Source organism: Typopeltis vanoorti, chromosome 14 (assembly GCF_054136105.1).
Source record: "Typopeltis vanoorti isolate ZY-2024b chromosome 14, IOZ_Tvanoo_1.0, whole genome shotgun sequence".
Lineage (NCBI taxonomy): Eukaryota > Metazoa > Arthropoda > Arachnida > Uropygi > Thelyphonidae > Typopeltis > Typopeltis vanoorti.
Genome location: NC_143562.1, coordinates 9,369,571 through 9,393,573, shown reverse-complemented (window position 1 = coordinate 9,393,573; position 24,003 = coordinate 9,369,571). Strand labels below are relative to the sequence as shown.

Below are 24,003 nucleotides of genomic sequence, written 5' to 3'. Positions count from 1 at the left end.
GGGAAGGAACAAGAGCAAAGACCTTCCTTGAAAACTATATTAAAAGGAAGGACTATATAGGCTACCTTTGTTACTTTTTCACCAGTCCTGACCTGATGAGATATATTTTATATATAAAGAGTAATGGGCAAATGGAATGCAATGCCAGAAAGGGAAATGAGTATGTCGATGACAAATGAATTTACAATGTGGTCTGAAAGATAACAGCAATTAGAATTACTATCCTATCTTAAATCTTTCACTTCAGGAGGATAGATTTTTATTCAATATGATAATTTTGCTACTGTGATACAAGTATTTACATGTAATATATACAATGAATACCTTACAAATATTTATATGATTATATCTACAATGAAATTACTCATTTACAGTGAGCTATTTAACAAATCATCACTAGGAATTCAGTATAAAATATGCATATTATAATGCTAATGATGGTTGCAAAAATTACACTTTAAAAAAATTACATTGATAACTTTGATGACAATATTGCAAATAATGATCAGAGGTAAGAACAGTATTTTTTTAAGAAAATCCTACAACTTGGTAATGAAATGGTGAAATACGTAAGATTTAATAATTTCAAAATAAGTCTATATACATTTTATCTATAAAATCATTCTAATCTGAAAATATAAATTAATTTTTAGATGGTGTGCAATTAAAATTTTCATGGGAATATTTTCTTCATTGGGCTTGGCAGTTTAGGGTTATTATTGAGTAAGATAATATTACAATGGCTATTGAGTAGGCCACATAAAAAAGATTTTCTTACTATGTACTATAATGGCTTCTGATCTGAGATGATTCTCATGCAATACCCTATAGTTGGAATGACCTTGGTGTGAATCCCATCAGAATGCAAGGAACTCTCATAAAAGTGGCAGTGTTTTTCCTTCTGCGAAACAAACAAATCTGCCAGAGAACATATGCATTACAGATATGGCAGACTATAAATACAGAACTAAATGCCTATCATTACAAAAATTAGATTCATAAAAAGCCCAGTTATTTTGCTATAACTGACCATTGAACATAAGGAAAAATGAGAAGGGGATGTATTGCTGTTCCTAAATGCACCACATAACTATTTTTACATTGTGAATATTTGCATATTTTAGATTAAAAATTGAATTCTTCATCACAGAATAAACTCATCTCTAAATTTTTATCAGAAGCTTTTGAATTATTATCAAGTTCAATAGACAAAATGTTTTTCTTAATGCAATTTTCTTAACTATATTTTTTAACATTCAACAACTATAGATCATTTTCCCCATCTGTGAAAATGATTTATAGTATAGAAAATATATAATCTTATAGAAAATGTATATTTTTTACACTGACAGGTTTCCAATATTACAAATTGTTTATTAGACATTTCATGAAGAAACATCTGCCTCTTTAGCATGCATTGATAGATGTGTTTTAAGATTATGATAAAGTGAAAATGATTTACCACAAGCTTCACATATATAAGATTTCTCATTAGTGTGAATTTTGATGTGCCTATGAAGAGTTGAAGCTTCTGAAAAAGATTTACCACAGCTTTCACACATAAAAGGCTTTACATTATTGTGAACTCGTGAATGCCTATTTAGATCTGAAACTTGTGGAAATGATTTGCCACAACTTTCACATGTAAAAGGTTTTTCAGTAGAATGAACTCTTCTTATGTGTCTGCTAACAAGTGCTGCTTCTGAAAAAGATTTCCCGCAAGTTTTACAGGTGAAAGGTTTCTCATTAGTGTGAATTTTCATATGTCTATTACGATCTGAAACTTGGGAGAATGCTTTACCACAAGTTTCACAATTAAAAGGTTTCTCTTTGGTGTGAACTCTGAGGTGTTTAGTGAGATCTGAACCCTGGGAAAATGATTTACCACAAGTTTTACAGACAAAGGGCTTTTTTTTTGTATGAATTCTTGTATGCACGTTAAGATCTGAAATGTCTGCAAAAGGTTTATTACAAGTTTTACAGACAAAAGGTTTTATATTAGTGTGAATTCTTCTTATGTGTCTCTGAAGAACTGAAAGATCTGAAAACAGAGTACCACATGTTTCACAGGCAAAAGGTTTCTCAATAGTGTGAACTCTGGTGTGTCTTTTAAGCTGATGGGCATGTGCAAATGTTTTCCCACAAGTTTCACAGATAAAAGGCTTCTCATTAGTGTGAACCATGGTATGGTGATTAAGATTAGAAACTTGTGTAAATGATTTACCACAAGTTTCACAGGTAAAAGGTTTCTCATTAGTGTGAACTCTTTTATGAATTTTAAGATTACAAGCATGAGAAAATGATTTACCACAAGTTTCACATGTATAAGGCTTCTCATTAGTGTGAACACCTCTTTTATGTTGGTTAAGATTTGAAGCATATGAAAATGATTTTCCACAAATTTCACAGATGAAAGGCTTCTCACTAGTGTGAACTCTTGTGTGTATTTTGAGACGATAAGATTGAGCAAATGATCTACCACATATTTCACAATTAAAAGGTTTCTCAGTAGTAGAAAATGCTGCAGGTTGCTTCATAGCTTCCAAATAACTGAGTGCATCCCCTGATATTTCACATACAAGCTCTTCCACAGGACTCTGAAAAATGTTATCCATTGTTTTATACCACCAGACTGGAAAAATGAATTTATAATCAAATCTCCCAAATAAAAGTTCTCCATATTACATTTCCATTCTGTGTCAACATCTATGTAGATCAGAGACTTCACAGTACATAGGGAACATACAGTAGCAAAAAAAAAGTCAGTTGATGATATTCTTTTGCTTCTATGACGAGCAGTTAGCTGGAAAAATAGAAAAACAAAATTCACTGAGTGCTCAAGCAATTAATACTGTAAAGAAAGGAATCACTATGAATATTCTTACTATATTATTATTTTATACATTATTATTACATGATGCCTCCACAAAATCCCAGGATTCATTACAAGAGGCCATTCCACCTTACACAACATTACACAATTCACCACCTGCACTACACTATCTACAGTATTTTTGCCTGTAGACTGTGTTGTGAGAGGGAAAACCTGAGTTTCCAGAAGTTAAATCAGTTACCTCTGTACAAAACTGGCTAACTCACCTTCAAAGAAAAAGTCCATGTAAAGATTCCTCACATCATAACAAGATTCAAACTGGTCTTTTCTAATAAAGGGATACTTATTCCATTATTCTTCCAATGGCACTATGGAAGTGGTGAGCATACACACACATCTCCCACCCATGAAAAGTTGTAAACCCATAGTACAGATAAAATGCAACAAACATTAGTATCACGAGTGAGCTGGAGATCAGATAATCTGAATGCCTTGCTCTAGAGACAGGTGAAGCACAACCTACCCGTCAATTCCCCTCCTCTTTGCGTATGTGGTGCACGTACCACAAAAGGAGCTCTAGCAAATTCAGTGAATATTCCTGCTATGAAAGGATATCTTCATGGTTGGAGGAAATGATAACCAGATCCAACAGATGGTACTTCACTGCCAGAGTAACACCATTAATTTTACTGGATGCAAAAAGTATCATTACCACATTTTGGTCCCCACAACAGAAGCTTCAATATCTGTTCTTCTTTATTCTTTTTTCATGCATTGTAAATGATATATTTCAAAGGCTCTAAACATACCTGGAGATGTAAATTCTACTCTATTTCGAGGATACAGCAGCAAAACAATTTTTCAGGCTTGGCTTGTAAAGCCATTAGTATATAGGACTGAACACACTGATAAAGTATCAGGAGTCTACACCCAGTCTCCATATTTCTATGGTAAGGAGACAACGTATATGATAATGATCAGTTTCAATGTAAGCAAAAAAAACACTTTCACATCAATAATTGCAGCATATCTTTAAAAAGGATGTACCGGGTGATTATAAAATAACATCAAGTGTTCAGAGCCCTCTAGCAAATAATGTATTGGACGAAACACACCAATATTTGGTAGACGTACACAGTGCAACATGGGGATTCGATTTAATGAAAAAAAAGTACCAAAAGTCACCAACAGGGGAAATTTTGGTGCTGCCAAATTAATTTTAGTAGGTGCAACTAATGAATAACTAAATGGCAAATGAGAGACAGCACACATCAATTTCATGACGTTTATTGTTAATTACAAATGAGGTTCAATATGACAACCATTCTGATGTTCCAGGAACTGCATACTGTGCACAACATTTTCCACAGTGGCTCGCAACATATCGGAAGCTTGAGAGTTCTCATGAACGCCAGTATTGAATAACTGCAGCATGGCTATCAGGGATGTTGTAACTCAAATTGCTGTTCAAATGTTCAGGATTAAGGAGATTTCCCTGGATTCCATGATTTTCCTCTCAAACTCATCACTGCAATGAAAAATGTTTTCGGATTATCTCACATGTAACGTTATTCGATCTTTCAAATTTGGAATATCGGGTACATGACCTTGATACACAATGCTTTTAAGAAACCCCCACAGCAAAAGTCACAAGGATTGAGAACAGGCGATCTCAGTGGCCATGGTGTGGGAAATGCATGACTAATGATTCTTCTCTCAGAGAAATGTCGCAAAACACGCTGTACCTGAAGTCCAATGTGTGTTGGTGGTGCACCATCCTGCATAAAGATGGTCGAATTGAGACATCCTCTTTGCTGCAGTTGTGGAACCACAAATTTCTGTAGCATACTGGCATACCTGTTAGCATTGACGGAACAGGTCACTGGTCCGTTTTGGTGATTTTCCTCGTAAAAGTATGGACCGATGATAAAAGATGCCGTAAATCCACGCCACACTGTGACTTTGGGCGAGCGGATAGGCATCTGCAAACAATGTGCAGATTAGCTGCAGCCCAAATGCGACAGTTGAGTGTGTTAATATTGCCGTTCAAATAAAAGTGCGCTTCGTCACTCCATAAAATCAGAAACGGCCATGCATCATCCACTTCCATGCGTGCTAAGAATCTCAAAGATAAGTTAATTCGTGGTTGCATCACCAGGGCACAATTCTTGAACATGACTGATTTTATAGGGGTAAAACTTCAACATCTGATGTAGGATTTTCCACACCGTTGTGCATGTGATATCCGTTTGGCGGGATATTGCTCGTGCACTGCTGGTACCCTGTACATTCGTCATCTCCTGTTCCACAATAGCAGTTGCAACTTGTTGGTGATTGATTGGTTTGCGTCCCCTGCCTGCCTGCACTGCTAGAGTTCCAGTAGTTTCAAATCATCGAATCAGTTTTCATAAGTTTGTTACGCGAATCAGTCCTTTTCATAAAATTTTCATACACCAAAAATCATGTAGACAAGCACTGCCATTATTGTTCCAATGATAATAGATTTTGACTAACAAAGCAAGCTCACGTAAAGTAAGCGGCATCGAAAAGCAGTTCATCTACCAATGATAAGAAATCTCACAGGCTTTCCTTTTATTGCATGACATGATCGCTCACAAGAAACGTGATAATGCAAATTAATGCATTTTAATCGGTAAACGGTGCCAAAATATCCCTTGTTGGCGACTTTTGGTACTTTATTTTTTCGTTAAATCAAATCCCCATGTTCCACTGTGTACGTCTACCGAATATTGGCGTGTTTCGTCCAATACATTACTCACTAGAGGGCTCTGAACACTTGACGTTATGTTATAATCTCCTGGTATATCATCAAATCACTTTAAGTGATTTGATATACTTATTCCTAAATAACAATATTTGGTTTACCGATCAAGTGTTGATCAATTTTATTAACTGAACCAACTAGTTTCGCCACACTTATCTGTTGGCATCTTCAGGGCACTCACATATAGGTTTAAACAATCTCACAATTATGCGTAACTGCAAAACTGACAAGAATAAAAAACTGACTAGAATAATTACAAATAAAATAGTCTTTGTAATTATTCTAGTCAGTTTTTTATTCTTGTCAGTTTTGCAGTTACGCATAATTGTGAGATTGTTTAAACCTATATGTGAGTGCCCTGAAGATGCCAACAGATAAGTGTGGCGAAACTAGTTGGTTCAGTTAATAAAATTGATCAACACTTGATCGGTAAACCAAATATTATTATTTACTAATTTATGATCAAGAAAATAACCTTCATGATAAATATACTTATTCCTTTATTGTATTTTATATTAATTTTATCTATATAAATAAAATTAAGGTGATAGCTGAAAAACAAACTAAACACCAGAAAGCAAGAGTACAGTCGGGACCATCAGGATAGGGCAGCAAATGCCAAGATAATCTGATTACCCATAAGCAATTCTGGATGAGTACACGTTTTGCTGTGTTGGTTGGTCATGAAGAGTATGCACAATCCAACAAACAAGTTGTGGGTTCAACTCCACAATGCAGGCATAAATGCCTATGAATGTCTTGTGGTGGATAAGTGTCACTCTACAATGTGAGACCATTACCCATGTTTTTCAAAGCAGGGTTTCCAAGCAATCAAACCTTTAGTTTATCTACATTACTAAATGTACTACAGGTTTACAATCTTTCATGGATGGGATTCATATATATATATATATATATATATATAATAAAAAAACTTTGGATTTATTAATCTTTTTCATATAACTATGATGTGGTCCCCAAAGTGAAAGTGCAAAAGTATTATGGTAGATATTTTTTATTCTGTCTTTCTGAGGTGATGGTTTAGCATAAATGTGCTAACTTTGAATGTTAAACAATAATTCAGGTTGAACTATTTCTGGAAATGAATGACATCACCAAAGTTCCACATACCATATACAACTTTAAAGTTGTATATGGTATGTGGAATAAAAATGAATTTTTTTGAACATAGGAGTCAAAATGGCAAAATTTTGTACTTTTAGTAATTAAATTTTTTTGTTGATTCTGTGTAAAATACAAGAACCAAGCCAACAGTGCTTGTAGAGGACTACTGATTCTGATTTATATTTATGCATAACCCACCATGCAGGTGTTTGAAACCAAATCCAACCCTTCAATATAATGAGAAAATGGAGCAGCCATACACAATATCATCAAAAGTATTTAAAACATATAGCAGAAGCATCTATGATCCAAAGAATATGTACAACAGACTCCATGAATGATGCACATGGCATTCCAAGAAGATACACATCTAATGAAGTTACAAACGTACACGAAGCAGAACTTAATGACTGAATATGGAGAAGTTGTTTAGATGTCATATTACAGGGGTGATAGATTTCAGATATAATTAAACTTTCTGGCACGTTACAGAACATATGAAAAAATGGAGACTGATTGAAAATGTCAAAGTGGAACTGTAGTCTGGAAAATGAAAAATTTTCATAGAAAGATTAAGAACTGTAGCATGTATTTTTAAGCAGTCTTTCAGCAAAAGTTAGCACAATCACCCAGATCATGCCACAGTGAGTACCAGTAATCAAAGTGGTTGGTATGCTGGTACCCATTCCGGTATGTTTGCAAGCACCAAATGCATGTGCAGTGAATTTTGATGGGCAAGCTGTGGGCACAAATACTTGATAAGAAGTCTATGCTTGTGGGTACACTGGTGCCTAAACTGAAAAACTAATCTTTAGATGAATGAAAATGGACTCTGTGATAAATCTCATTAGTCTGATCTCATTACTGGAACCTAGCAAACTACAAAGAAGACTGCACTATTCTGACTGAAAAGCTTGGCAGTAGAAACATGATGATATTATTATTACATGACATGACTGTGGAGTCGCAGGATACACTGTAAGCTTCCCCTCCACATTACACCATACACACTACTGAATTACACATGGCCACTCCACATTACACTAATCTACATTGCAATGTATTTTTGTCCATTAATAGCACGTGCTTTCTGACTGGTTTTTTGTTTTGTTTGGAATTATGGTTGAAGCAACTAAGACTATGAAACTAGTATATGATGTCTGTAAATTGCATGTGTGGGATGAAAAATATGAGTTTCCAAGAGAAGAAACCTGCCACCTGTTTTGTGGGAGATAAAAATCCTACTTCAATATGAGACAGGAAAACTCAACTTCCACTGAAAAGTTCTATATAAAATTTCTTTGTATCCTCAACAGGGATCCTTCAGATCAAAGGCATCATTACTGACAGCTACAATCAATACAGAATTGGTCCTGGAAAGGTGTATTGTCTCCTGGATGACACTGCACTTCCTGCAATTCTGAAATTTTATAGTGAAGGATCATAATTCTTCTAGCAAGGCAATGCCTCCTCTCACACAGTAATGTCTATGAGGATAACAATTTGCTTACAATGGATTAACAAGTTCAACGTGTCAATCTAAACCTGAATGAACATTTGTGGAATTCATGCTAAGATTACTAACAAAACTCAAAGATAGTCCTGCATGAAAATAAAGTTAAATTCTAATCACAAGAAAGAAAGGTAATGCAAGCCAAAAATAGGCCAAAAGATACAATTTTTAAGTTCTGGCTGTAATTTTTTTTTTTTTTTTAATAAGTTCACATGATTTCAGAAAGCATACAACCCTAAAGAAAAGAATAGCATTCCTGGGAGATCTAGAAACTATGTGATCTTTTCAAGTTGAAGTTACTATTAACTTGGCAAACCAGCTCCATGCTTTCTAAATAAATGCGACCCATTTCTTTCCTCATTGTCTATATGGAAATCTGGTGGCATAATCTATACTGCTTCCTATTTCTTTCTAATCTTCACATTTCTTGCAGTATTAACTATAGAATATGAAATATATACACTATCATTTCTCCCTGTTCGTTTCATACAAGTGGTCATTAATGTAATTAATAGTGGCACAATTTCCCTTCATATCACATACCATTTCCCATATTCATTCCAAAGCAGCACATAATGTTGGCTCTCCTTCCTAGATTCACTCCAAACATTTGCCAGAATCAGTGAACTATTTCAGTGTGCAGATAGCTGGTTAATATTCCATTGTAAATACACTCGAAAAGTGGGTAGAAGTACTATTGCCATCGTTACAAAGCACTATTTCCTGCTCAGAGCTGAAACATGGTAGCACAACAAACTATCCTCTATATGTAAAAAATGCACAAGGAATTTTAATTGCAATTTTTCATCGCAAATAATAATAATAAATCTTAGGTGATAATTTAGCATACCACATAAAACTCAAACAGAGCAGATCAGTAATAACAGTATATTCAGACCAGTTTCTGAGGGGCATTTCATATACTTTTCTGAGTTTTTATTTTATTTTATTTTATTAATATTTGATTATGTTTCTCATTAATCAAAATTCGATATTTTGTGGTAGTAATCTCTCTCTTTTCCAGATTAGTTTCCCACTATCTCCGGAAAGTGCCTTGAGGTGTGTTGCACCTTTTATAAGTCTTAAGCGTTTCAGGATAAACAGCCACCCCGCCCATTCCATCAGATAAGCAATTCTCAAAAGCAAAGTTAATATGTTTTCGACTGACATACAAACTACAAGTTAATGACTCTTTCCAAAGTCCTACCTGAATAATTAAATATCACCCATTAAGAGATTTTTTTTTTTTTCAAATCTGAAAATGGCATGAACTTTCGATTAAAACAACTTTCCTTAAAATGTCAAATTATATTTTACTTGGTTATTCCAATTTGGCTTTCAATATAATTGAAGCCATCTGTCACCAATACACATCTCATCAACCTGAGAAAGGTCTTGGAGAAACCATAATTCACCTTTTTCAAGTACTTATTTTCAGTGCAACCGACAAAATTATAAGTGCTTACGCACTTTGTTTACTTTTCAATCTTGCAAAAATAAAGGAGTATATTAATTACACAAAAATAAACTCGAACAAATCTCTAAGTGAAATCCGGTACTTCTTAATTATCACAATACAGTATATTCTCCGTTGCATAGCATTGTTGCCGTCCGAACGGCTTCAAAATGATTTACTTCTGAACACCAGCCCAACACCGCCATTCCTCTTTCGCCCCCACCCCTCCTATGTACACACATTTTACTAGAAGTTAGCAGCATCTGTTTCCAGCATATCAGAGCACCATAGAACACTGTAAGATAGTAGACAATGCTAACCTCCTAATAATGCACTATACGTGTTGAAATAAATTTTAGGATAGATAGGCTCTCTATTAGAATGACATATATTAATGTGTAGTTTCACAACATAGCATTCGAAATATTCTCCTCCTGTCCTCATACGGAGTTTCCACAGTTTGTCCCATTTTTGGAAGAATCTCTGGAACTGTTCCGAAGGAAAGCCTTTAAGTTGCGCTGTTGCATTCAGTTTAACTTTATTTAAGTCTTGAAAGTACAGATTTTAGCTTCGGAAACAAAAAGAAGACAGAGGTGACTGAATTTGGTGAATACGACATAGGTTACGACTGTGATGTTCTTTTGATCCAAAACCTCGGAAGTTGAAAGAGCTGAATGAGTTGTCGTAATTACAACTCATTCATGATCCTTGTGTCTGGATTTTACCTGAAAATCCATCGTCTCTTCACCTGTGATGATCCTGATGAAATTCGGATCCTGAACGGAACAACAGGATCTTTGAGTGCCTGATAAATTTCAACTCAGTGATCCTTTTGATTATGAGGGAGAAGACGCGCACAAACTTTTGGCTCTCCTCCTCATTTCCAAATCCTCCTCATTATTTGGTTCCACGATCCAACTCACATTCCTGTTTTTCATAGACTAGCTCTCGAACACTAATTCGCCGATTGTTGATGCCCTATTCTCAAATAAAGCCATCAAATCGTGAATTCCGGATGTCAATGGTCGCTCAAAAATTTAAAGATGTTCGAACTCCGATTGAAGATCGAACATCTTTGAATTTTTTAACCAGTCGAATGAATGCTTTTGATTGAGTTAAGGCATTAATTATCCCCGAAAGTATTCGCATAGTTGTATGGCATTATTGCCAAGTTCAACACAGTTTAAGCCACTCCGTAGCGCAATTGGAAATGATACATGGTATCCTTCGATTGGAAACCTATATTCGACTCTCGTCGTGACGAGAGGAATCTTTATATCATATTTTTCAACTGAAGCTGAGTTAGTTGATTCCATACGGAGGTATCAGGATTTTTCTCCAGGAAACTCCGGTTTTTCGCCCTGTGTGCAGGCAAATCGGAAATGCTTTGTTTCTTCAGAACACATGCAATTTACAGAAAAAAAATAGTGTTGGTAGTGAAGTGGTATATATGGAGTTGATGGTAATTGTGTGTAATGAGAAAATTAAATAGTAGTAGAAACAGTGAAATGCGTTTAGCAGAGTCATGTAGAGTGCCATTCCGCGATGAGTCCTTGGACTCCTTAGAGTTGTCACGTAATAATAATAAGAAACATAAAACTTGATGCGCACACGCAAGCTTTTGATAAATTCCTGCCACTGGAACACTAAGAAAAAAAGAAAAAGAAAAATACTCGTGGTCATTCATTAAAGCTGCAGATGACAGGTCATACAATGGCTTTAGACTTGTTTCGTCACATTACGATATGTCTATACAGAGATCTGCTTACAAAACAATACACAAACGTGCCCAGTTTTGTTATAATAATAATTTTCCGGAAGTTCGTGGACAGACATCATATAAGTATATTGCTGTCATCAATAATGGCCTCTGATGTTACGTACGAGATCAAACAGATATGCACCCAAGAGTAACCTATAAATCTGAATGCTATCGGTAGCGTATAGATAAAAACTTATGGACTTTAAAAGTGTTATCCTGCATCACCCAAAGTCAACTATAAGCAACAGATCAGCTAATGGAAACACGAGGACCAAGAAATGCTCTCGAAGATGGAAGAGGCTAAATCAAAGGAACCCAATAATGCTGGCACGTAAAATCTCGACTTCCCCATTTGGTTCATGCTGTTGTTACTTGGAGATATGGACGAAGTAACTAAGGCTATGAAGCCAGTATATTAAGTCTGTAAATTATGTGTTTTTATCTGGTAAGTTTGCCTGTTTTCCAAGATGAAAAACCAGAGTTTCCAAAACTAGAGACAAGAACTCATCTTCGTTTGAAAACCCCCTGATGAAGTTTCTTCGCTTCCTAGATAGAATTTGCACACAGGGTTTTCTAACTGAAGAGAACCATTGCCCAATTGGAAGAGATCGACCAATAGTTTAAAGAATTAACATGGATTCAAGGTAGTGCGAGGATGCTCCATAAACAGTAGATGAATGACGTCGAAGCAACTATGCGACCAACAGAACAGACTATTCTAGAGTGAAGAACAACGTATCTCATTCACAGAGCATTGGAAGTCCATAATTTATTAAGCAAAAAATAACACTTTTATTATCATACAGGTGTGTGTGTGCATGAATATATGTATTTCCTGGACGCAAGCTTATACATGAGTCATTGTGACTACATGGAGTACACGCAACAGTTATGAGCTGTTATCAACACTATGGCAATTTTACAGAAAAGACTCATGTCTTTAAAGGAGATAAAATATCAGGACATTATCATATTGTATGTGGTATTTTGACATGGTTTGAGGAAAAATGTAGAAGCACTTTACTTTTGTTTTGTTTTGAAATTAACGAATCAACTAAGACTACAGAATGTGACAACTATTTCAAACACTAATGTATGAATGTTAGGGCTTATTGTTTTGAGACGGTGGCAGTTGTCTGATGAACTGTCTCCCTTGATGATTACGAAATCAATGACAGACTTGTGCTCCGCTATCAGTAAAGAGTAAGAGGAAATAGTGTCGATACAACAATCTTCATCCAATAATGCCTTTCTTCTTAAATGGGAAGAGATTATACTCTTTCCAGCTGATTTTTGTAAATCTGTAAACCGGACCTGCATCTTGAATTTTCGTCAATAGTTGACTCCATAACAATTAACGATTTTGAAGCTGCAAACGACTACCACCATATCATGCTCTACCCATCTTGTATATATTATTTCTGAAGATTACAAATTCAGACGAATCGGCCCGTATCAATTTGTATAACTGACGATTTCGAATAGAAAGCGGGTACACATCAAAATTTTCGAATCGCGCCGAACGAGTCACTGGGTAGCACTTAACAGGAATAAAGGCAAAAGGCTATATTGAGTGAGTTGTGTTTGGAAGCACACTTTTCGAGCAGGAATAAAGTTTGCAAACTTGTATGTCTTGTAATATCTCAAACACATCATATAGATCAGCGTTTCTCAACCTTTCTAAGCCCAAGGATCAGTAAAATGCCCAAAACAGCTCTACAGACCACTAAGTTATGTAATTTTTTTTAAAAAAAAACATTAGAAAAAATTTATTTAGGTCGATCCTTAATAAAATTTACTAGCTTTACAACGTTGTACAGCACAGTTTTAATGATGGCATTCGTTACGAGGCTAACGCTTCCCTAGTATGAAACAATATATCCAATTCATATCAGGAGCTACTTCCGCGACCTTAGAAACTACTCCACTATGCCTGCCTATAATGGCGCGAGCCTCATCCGAACAGAAGCCCATACATTTTCCCCACTGGATCCCTTTGTGTATTATGTAATTATTAAGGATGTGCAATATTTCTTCTCCAGTTGTTCGGGATAACAAAGTTCTACAAAAAAAGTATATAGTCATGAATGTTGTTATCATGCGCATATTTACGTAGCATATTAACTGCATATCATTTGTAACATCAGTAGTCTCGTCTATTTGTAACGAATAATTAGGGCTCTGAACTCTTTCGATTGAGATTCTACGTCATCTGTCATATCATTAATTCTGCAACCGACAGTGTCATTTGAAAGAGAAATCAAGTCAACATTTTTACCACATCTTTTATAGCTGGAAGTAGCAAATTTTCCCTGATAAATGAGGTTTTCCTGTTTTTGCTATGCGCAAACTTAAGAGACAGAATGCTTCAAGTGCCTTGCTATTAATCGAACCCATGGTGGAAACTGTATCTTTCCCATGATTTAATGTCCCTAAGCGTCGCTGAAAAAATTCGATTGGCTTATTTTTCACATCACAATGTTTAGTTTCAAATTTCGTCGGAGTTTCTCAAGTTTCATGAACTCGTTCGACAATACTTCATAACACAAAACAGATTGAGATTTCTGTTCACTTTCAACTCCACACCAAGTAAACGCGAATTCCAAATATGAACTGTTATATTTCCTACTGTTATTTATTATTTTTTTTGAGCTGCTTGTTTCTTCTACTTTAATAGATTTCCTACCTTTACAACATGTGTATCACAATTAGGGTTAGCAACACCTGTTTCATTTGCTTTTCTTTTCAAAGTCCTAGTTCTAAGCCACTTTTCCATTTTTTTTTTAAAAAAAACGTTTCCAAAAATATATAAATACTAGTGTTAACTCACAACACACTTTGTCCAAGTATCACTTAACACTTTTGAAGATGTACTGAGCCTTTGTCGAAGGAGAAAAACCTTCAATAATAAAAATCAATAAAAAAACAAGCAACTGGTTGAATGTGGATAACACATGCTTGCTTCAAATTTGACAAAGCAGCAAGGGAAGGCGGATGAAATAAAACTATATTGTTGTTCACTTCACCACTCCTTTATTACTCGTCATTCTATCGCTACAATAATTTGTGGCCGCTATTTGTTGGATTTTTTAAGTATCCATTTTATTTCAATAATTTTTACTTATTCAATTTTAATTTGTTTTGTTTGAATAATTAATATATATATATATATATTTATTTATTTAATTTAAGTCTGTCTGCGGACCACCTGTCCCATCTCCACGAACCACAGGTTGAGAAACACTGATATAGATGATTTCACGTGGGGAAGAATTATTTGAAAATTTGAAGAAGGCAGCAGACTTCTGATATTGCCAGAGAGATTGGAATCTCATCTAGAGTGCATCGAGACTCTGGGCAGCGTTTGAAACACCAAAGAAATGTGTTCCAAGCATTGGCTACAAGGTAACCCTCGCTCTATTAATGAGCATAAAGACAGGTTTTGGTTCTAAAAGCAAAACTTAATGAATGCACCACAGCAAGTCGGCTTCATTCAAGCACAGGCATGCAGATATCTCAACAAACTGTGGCGAGATATCTGTGACAAGAAGACCTATAGTGTGCTTTCTCTTATCAACAGCTCACCGTAGAGCAAGTTTTCAGTGATGTTTTATCCATAAAAATTGGAGAAGACACCAATGGACTAATCTGCTCTTTACAGATGAGAGTCGTTTTAGTCTTTCCTCCGATTCTACACAACACTCGATTGGCGTGAAACTAGTACTGCTTAGCATACTAGTTTCACGTTTCACACCAATTTCACAAAATGTTATATAGAACATTTTACAAACAGAGAAGACCCAAGACAATCCTGCTCTCAGCTTAACACAGCTAACTCCACAGACCCAAAAGGGAGAGGGGAAAGTATAATGCTCACAATACCACCCCCAAGCTTCGTAACACAGATAAAGGGAAATATTAAAAGCATATTTGCTTCAGCAATCTAGCGAGTAATATTGTTGTTGTTCTATATCTGATAAATGACATCACTTTTTTTCAAAGTGATAACCACTGCCAGGGACGTCACTCCTTCCTCTTTATCCTACCACTGTTTGGTTCATAGTGACTGGTAATCTTACATTTATTGATTTAATTTGTATAACAAAAAAACAGCTTTCATTTTCTGGTCAAATTATCAGTTCAAACCTTTGATTCCTAGCTTACATACCCTTACGATTTCGAGAAACATGCTGATGAACAATGTGCGGAACATAGGTGGCTAAATCATTTGTGACGGTTTCAGGGGCAGTTCGTGCATAGGCACTGCGGAACTGCATCCCCCCCAAATTTTCTCGATATATAAATATATTGTTGTGTCGGAAAAAGTGATGAGTCATCCCTTTCTCCCATCCAACGTTACATTACCTCAGAAGGAAGGGATAAGGACATGCTTATGCCTCCTGATGGGAAATGTACCGAATAATGTCACAGGAAAATGTAAATAACCAGACGTGTAAATTCCAAACATTGTTAAGATAGCCCATAAGTTTATTAAGATAGTAATTGTGAATGAATTAAAGTAGAAAGTTATGTAATATTAACAAGTAAATATGTATAAGCTAAGTACAAGTTTTAAGACATGTGAAGGCAGTTCGTAGCCACGCGTCCAATCGGCTGCCGCTGTATGCGTGACGACACCGCCGAGTGAGGGAGCTGTTCCGGAGTATAAAAGTTTCGGCGGGAGTTCGAATCGCTCTCTGGATTGAATTCTGGATTGAAGATTAGAGATTGAATGCAAATGGATGCTCGCGTATTAGTTCAGTGCGATAGTTTTGAATGATAAATGATATATACAGAGGTAAGTGTTCTTCATATTCTGAGGTTTTTTAAGGTGAAATATTTGCTACCGATGCTGGTAGATCGATTTGATCTACGGGATATATATATATATAGAGTAACATTTTATTGCTGGTAGACACCTAAGAGTGTCTACGGGATTTGCTAGTGGACCCTCAAAAGTCCACAGGATTGTCTTTGCCTGCTCGGGGCACCTGAGGGATCTCTACTCTTTCTCCATCTGTGTCTCAACACATTTTAAATTCTTGAAATGGAAAAACTTCTGAATGAGACCAACTTCGAAGAAGTTTACAAGGAATTCCTCAGACTGGGAAAAGGTACTGAGTGATAATTGGCCGGGAAAAGTTAAACTGTATGACACGTTTCCCCCCGAATGTGTCTCAGACGCTGTCGCTGAAGATCATTTAGAGTCGATGCCTTCTACTCCTTCAGACTTTGTAGTGCGTGCTCGCAAAAAGTGAAGAACAACAGAAGAACCGCGTAATGACAATACTGTAATGGAACAGGATTCTCAGGGTTCGGACGCCGCTACTTCTCCCAAAGAAAAGGTGCCTCCGGTCATCCTTAGAGAAAAACAAAAGTGGGCAGCTTTACGATCTACAATGTCCAATCTGCATATTGGCTTCATTAAGGCCAAAAACATGCATGAAGGCATAAAGATTCAGCCAGCAACAGTGACAGACTATAGAAGGTTGACCAAGGAACTGGACGACAGAGGCATCCAGTATCATACCTTTGCGCTCAGTTCGGAAAAAAATTTAAAAGTAGTCCTTCGTGGTGTCTGTGAAGACATTGACACAGCAGAAATCGCTGCTGACCTAAATTCTCAGGATCTGCCACCAGTCAAGGTCAGTAGAATGTACAAAACAGACAAAACTCCCATGCCATTAGTCCTTGTTGAGATTCACAAAATATATAAGGATATCTACAACTTAAAAACAGTCTGTGGTCTCATCGTCACACCGGAACCACTCCGTAAAAGATCATCTTCTGGGCAGTGCCACAGGTGCCAAAAGTTTGGCCATGCCCAGAATCTATGCAGAGCAGAATATAGATGTTTAAAATGTGGAGACAGCCACCAAACCAATACCTGCACTAAGCCAAGGACCACCTCGGCCAAATGTGCCAACTGCAATGGCCCTCATCCGGCGAACTACAAAGGATGTACTCAACACCCAAAGAACAGACGGATGGAGGCAATCAGTCAGCCCTCCTCCTACAGTACAAGAACACCAGCGGCCCAGACATCAAAACCGGAGACTCAGCGGCCACAGTCGGAGTCCTCCAACCAAAAGAAAACAAGAAGTTATGCCGATGTGACCCGTACAATTAGGCCAATTCCAGAACAAAATCAACCAAGAGCACCTAAAAACCTAACAGCTATTATCACGGCCTCACTAGCAAACATGCTACAAAATTTTAGCCTTTCAAACCCTACTGAAGCCTCCACTAAAAGATTTCTTCGTCAAACACAGGTCATCCTCACAGCTCTCATAAATGAATAGTAACAAACTCATTCCAGCATCTCTTCAAATAGTTGCTTGGAACGCAAATGGTCTCAAAAACAAAATCCTGGAACTCCGTGCCTTCACATCTAGGTATCAGCCGTGTTATTCTAATCAGCGAAACTGATCTAAGACCCTCAGACAATCCTACAATAAGGGGCTATCACCTATACAGAAATGACAGACTACTCTACAGAGGCGGTGGCACTGCCATCTTCATTAAAAACTATATTAAGCACCACTCTGTGAGCATTCCTTCAACCACTAACCTTGAGATCACAGGAGTGGAAGTAGTCACCAGCTCCACTGGCAAACTGAAAATCTACTCAGCTTACAACCCTCCCCAAAAATCTCTACTTCACTCTGGTCTAAATGCCATCTTAGGCATCAGAGGGCCCACCATTATTGCCAGGGATCTGAATTCCAAGCATCCTGCGTGGAATTGTTCAACCACAAACAAGAATGGTTGCATCCTTTTCAATTACTTAGGATCAAGCAACGCTGTTGTGGCAGGCCCCACGAAACCAACTCATCTCAGTACGTTCGGCACTGCTGACATCCTGGATATAGCTATCCTGCAGGATATTAAACTTCAGTACAGTATCATATCTATGGATGAACTATCATCTGATCACAATCCAATTCTACTACAGCTGGGAAATCAAGAATTCCTGTGTCCTCCTTCTCACTCCTACATTGTATGGGAAAGACTGTCAGCAGCACTCAAGGATTATATTGGACCTGTTACTCACATACGCACAAAAGAAGTAGTAGAAACTGCAGTTACAAATCTCACACAACAAATTAATTCTGCTATAAAGGTAGCTTCCTCCTACAAATCTGCCCGCAAGCCAGATCGTTTGCCTGAAGCCATCATGAACTTAATCAGAGATAAAAACCGAGCTCGAAAAAGATTCCGTAACACGTGTGCACCACAAGACAAAACAAATCTAAACAGACTAAATGGGGCAGTAAGAGATGCACTGAAAGCTCATAGAGACTATGTATGGGATGAAAAGTTATCCTCCATTTCACCTAGTGATCACTCCATCTGGGGACTACTGAAAAATACCAAAAACAAAGCAGATCCCTTCCCCCAATATTAACTGATCAGGGCCTTGCTCACACAGATGTGGACAAAGCAGAGGTTATAGCGCACAGCTTGGAAGAGTAATGCAGGCCTTCGTATGGAAACCTTGACTTTGACCACATACATAAGATTCACAGCAAGGTCAGATACTCACTCAAACTTCCTATCACCAGCACTGACCATATTGCATCAACATCACCTGCTGAGATATATGACATTATTAAAAATTTAAAGAACAAAAAAGCTCCTGGACCAGACGGCATTACTAATCATGTGATTAAACTTCTTCCCCGGAGGGCATTAGTGTACCTGACCAGTATAATAAATGCAATTTTAAGATTTCACTATTTTCCTTCCACCTGGAAACTGGCTGACGTAATTTCCATACATAAACCAGGCAAAGTCTCACACCTACCCCAAAATTATCGTCCAATCAGTCTCATCTCAAATCTGGGTAAGGTTGCAGAGAAGGTCATCCTCTCACGACTTCAGACCTCAATAAATGACCTAAACATCCTTCCAAAAGAACAGTTTGGTTTTAGGCAACACCATAGTACTACCCAGCAAATCCACAGAATTGTTGAATACATCACAACCAGCTACAACTGGCGCCAGTGCACAGGCGCTGTTTTCCTAGACTTATCCAAAGCATTTGACAAAATCTGGCATTTTGGACTCCTGCACAAGCTTATCTCAGCCGGCATCTCACCTAAAATGGTTCATTTAATCCACTCATATCTTCAAAATAGATCAATGCAAGTAAAAATCAACCGTTCTACATCCTCCCAGCGCCACATCTTTGCTGGAGTGCCACAGGGATCTCTACTGGCTCCATTACTGTTCTCTATATACATGTCAGACATCCCGCACAATCCGATGACTTCCATTTTGTCCCTATATGCGGACGATACGGCAATACTAACCAGATCTCTCAGACCCCTTTTCATTACCAGAAAGCTTCAAGAAAACATTCTAAAGCTGGAGGGTTGGTTCTCTAAGTGGAGATTGGAAGTCAACCCCCAGAAAAGCTCAGCCGTTCTTTTCTCAAAAAGGTCAATGTCTCCTGTAGGAGATTTGTTACTATTCAATACTAAAATTCCCTGGCAGTCAGAAACAAATTACCTGGGTGTAATTCTCGACAAAAAGCTATCTTTCAATCAACACACCAAGTCTGCATGCACAAAGGCATCTAAAGCCATAGCATAGATCTATCCGCTAATTAATAGAAATAGCAAGCTCAGCAACAGAATCAAATTGCAACTATACCAGATGACAATTCGTCCTATAATCACCTATGCCTCTCCGGCCTGGAGCCACACCTCTAATGCTAACATCATCAAAATACAGCGAGTGCAGAACAAGTGCCTGAGAATGATTTTGAACGCCCCGTGGTTTGTTAGAAACATTCAACTCCACAGAGACACAAATATTCCCTACATTTTCTCTTTACTACGATCCTTAGCCACCAAGTTTTTCCTAAAGACGTCCACACATCCCAACGATTTGGTTCAACAAGCTACACCATACGATCCAACGGACATATTCAAATATAGAAGACCAAAAACTATATTGGCCTCCTTTAGTGATGCATAATCTTCATGCCCAATCAGGGAGAACATTCTGCTCAAAATTTTACCTTCACTGCAACCACAACAGATAGCGGGGAATATGAAAAGCATCTTGCTTCACCCCTAAAGACATAAATGTCAATTGTCAATTGAATCGCTCTCTTTTCTTTTGTCTCTTACCTCTGATCGCTTGTGTCTCGTCTCCGAGGTTCGTCGGCACCAAGTTTCCCGTAGGAGAGCTATGTAAGCTTGCCACCACATGTAGAAAGAATCTCCCCTTGCTATGCATGTTACATGAGTCAAAGCTGCAACTACAATGTGTTCAAACACATAAGGAGAAAGAGCCGCTGATGAAATCCACGTCAGCGTACAGATCTGTGCATGAGTGTTTTCGGTTTGTGTAGAACAAAGGAACAAAGCCCGCCATCAGAGGAGGTACAGTGAACAGATCAGAATACCTAGTCAAAGCAAGAACGGTAAGCGAAGATTTTCTTATATTAGTGTAGGATTAAAGTATCCGTGGAGTAAAGAAACAGAAGTTAAGAACATATGCTATTTACGTGTTGTGCCACAAGAACAGTCTGCAATTTGGACACCTGTGTCTACTGTTAAGAAGAAAGCATATTAGGCTTCAACCGAACAGGAGGCCGAGCTCCGACCTGTTTATGTGATTTAAGAAAAGTAATGTCATATGATCAGAAAGTAATTAAGTGTTAACAGATATTTTGGGGGAGAGAATTAAGTCGAGAATTAAGTACTATTGTCCTAGAGAATTACATGTCAGATTTATTGAATTGTCTAGTGTTTATATGTAATGTTTCATATATGATATTATGAGGTAACTTAATTGTGAGAGTCTGAGGATAGATATATGTACAGAAGTGAGGAATTTATGTCTAGTATGAGATCATAGTGCAGAAGTTTAAATGTGTTTAATTAAGTAAGGGGAATCCAGACTCTTCTAAGGTTATTCTCGTAGACAGGCTTATACGTTGGTTATGCATTTCTAAATCACTTAGGGAATTGAAACAACGTAGATCCGAATATAAAATAAATAATACTTTAATAGATATTTCCGATATTTCGGCAATGTCACATTGCCATTTTCTAAAGGAACTTACAAAAAGGCAGGTGCACACAGGCACTAACAATAGAGTAACTGAGAATGAAGACATGAAGCTATCGTTCTCCTAGAAGTCCTGATGGTGCCCTCTGGCGGGCTAAGTAGGTGTTCTTGGCCGTTGGGCTGAAGGTCTGCTGATGTATGCCTCCCAAATTTGGGGCAGTTGCATACAACCAAATTTGTTGAGGTTTGGAGAGTTTCTTAGGGCAGAGGCTGATTCCATAAATAATCTTTCGAATTTATATTTGCTCCGGTGTATTATTGTTGCTTTCTTCCACCGTATCGTGTGACGAGTATCCAGAGCATGGTCTGCAAGACCAGAATGGCTATACTTATAAAACCGGATGTAGTCCTTGTGTTCAGAAATTCTGATATTCGCTGTCCTGCCTGTTTGGCCAAAGTATGACAGTTTACAACTGCAAGGGACCTGGTATACACCAGGTAGGTCTTTGGTAGAGCGGATAAGGGATGCCAATTTTCTGTAAGGCCTGTAACAGGAGGTGAGGTCATGTTTTTTTAGAATTTTGGTAATTTTTTCTGAGGTGCCTCGGATGTAGGGAATGGTGATGGATTTAGAGTAATCTTTTTTGTGGAGGGGGAGGAGGGGGGCTGTGGTTTGTAGGTTTTAATATTTTACAAGTATAGCCATTCTGGTCTTGCAGACCATGCTCTGGATACTCGCCACAGAATACGGTGGAAGAAAGCAACAATAATACACCGGAGCAAATATAAATTCGAAAGATTATTTATGGAATCAGCCTCTGCCCTAAGAAACTCTCCAAACCTCAACAAATTTGGTTGTATGCGACTGCCCCAAATTTGGGAGGCATACATCAGCAGACCTTCAGCCCAACAGCCAAGAACGCCTACTTAGCCCGCCAGAGGGCACCATCAGGACTTCTAGGAGAACGATAGCTTCACATCTTCATTCTCAGTTACTGTATTGTTAGTGCCTGTGTGCACCTGCCTTTTTGTAAGTTCCTTTAGAAAATGGCCATGTGACATTGCCGAAATATCGGAAATATCTATTAAAGTATTATTTAATTTATATTCGGATCTACGTTGTTTCAATTCCCTAAGTGATTTAGAAATCTTCTAAGGTTAAGAATTTAAATAACATGTATACTTGTCTTTGTGAAATAATAAATGTGGTTTTTTTTACATAATCAATCGAGTTTGTCATATCTTCTCCGGATATGAATTACAGTTTGAAAAATTTCGTACCATGCATTTAAAGGGGAAACCAATAGTGATATGAGAATAGGGACCACGACTGCATATATCTTGATCCCTACATTTTTGTTGAGTATTATTGGATGTTGTATCAGAATTTAGTTGGCAGCTAGCGCAGTCTTTAATCTATACAAATTTGTCGGCAACTGAAGCCAGATAACAAGAGATACAAAACTGAAAGCTAAATTTAATGTAAAAGTAAAAACCAAATTAAAGATAAGACAAAACAAAAAACGGGGATATAACAATATTTATTAATTTATTTATATTTGCTTGTAATATTTAATTTTATCATCAACAATCCCATACAATTCTCTTATTTTGTATAAAAAATAATAAAAATCCATCTTGTTGCACTTAGGAAGGCGAAGGACGCTAGCAACACTGTGTTTACTACGGTGTCATTTAGTAGGAAGTGTTTGCCAGCCTGGTTGGCCGAATGGTTAGCGTATCCTCTCTCCAGCCAAAAGGCTGCGGGTTTGAATCCCGCCTTGGGCATGGATGTTATGATTGTCTGTGGAAGCACCAATGGTGGTAGATGGCGTTGGTGTTAGATAATGAAGATTGGTGGAGTAGTGAGACGAAGAGTTGTAGAGTAGATGCCCTCCCTCGATGAGTCTTTGGACTCCCTGGAGGTGTGATGTAATAATAAGATGCAGTTTGCACCAGTAGTAAAGTGTTCGCAGTGCTTATCGTGTTTACTCCATCTCTTTAAATATTCGGACATTACAATTAAAGACATAACATTTGTTATAGTTTTTATTTTAGAACATTATTGGGGTTATTGACAATTATGATTACAGAATTTTTAAGTAATTTTGAATTATAGTAAACTGTATAATTTTATCGATAATAAGCAATATTTTTTTCATGAAACAAAACAAGAATATATTTTATTTTTAAGTAATTTTGAATTATACCAAAATGTATAATTTTATCGATAATAAACAATATTTTTTCATGTTTAATTTTTTTTTAATTTTTACCATAATTTTGATATTTCATCCAAACACATACACTGTACTTGCAGTGTATGTGTGTATTTCGAAAGTTGCAGCACCCCCCACGATTTCAAGCCACGAGCTGCCACTGGACAGTTTATAACTAAAGAATTGAGCACCTTGTTGAAAAATAAAAGAAAAGTTATGTGTATGGCAGACTGAATTTTACAACGCGTAATGCCCACGAAAAATTCCCATTGTGAAACTTGTTT

The 24,003-nt window shown here is 37.1% G+C and overlaps 1 protein-coding gene across 1 annotated transcript in view; it reads right to left on the bottom strand.

Moving 5' to 3' along the window:
* Positions 1-242: 242 nt before the first annotated feature.
* The window catches only part of LOC150099187 (uncharacterized), a 59,666-nt gene continuing 35,905 nt past the window's right edge, over positions 243-24,003 (bottom strand). The window contains exon 5 of the mRNA XM_090404275.1: positions 243-2,674. Coding sequence (XP_090260401.1) covers positions 1,386-2,674 — 1,289 coding nt within the window. The 3' untranslated portion in view covers positions 243-1,385. The remainder of the gene's footprint in view (positions 2,675-24,003) is intronic.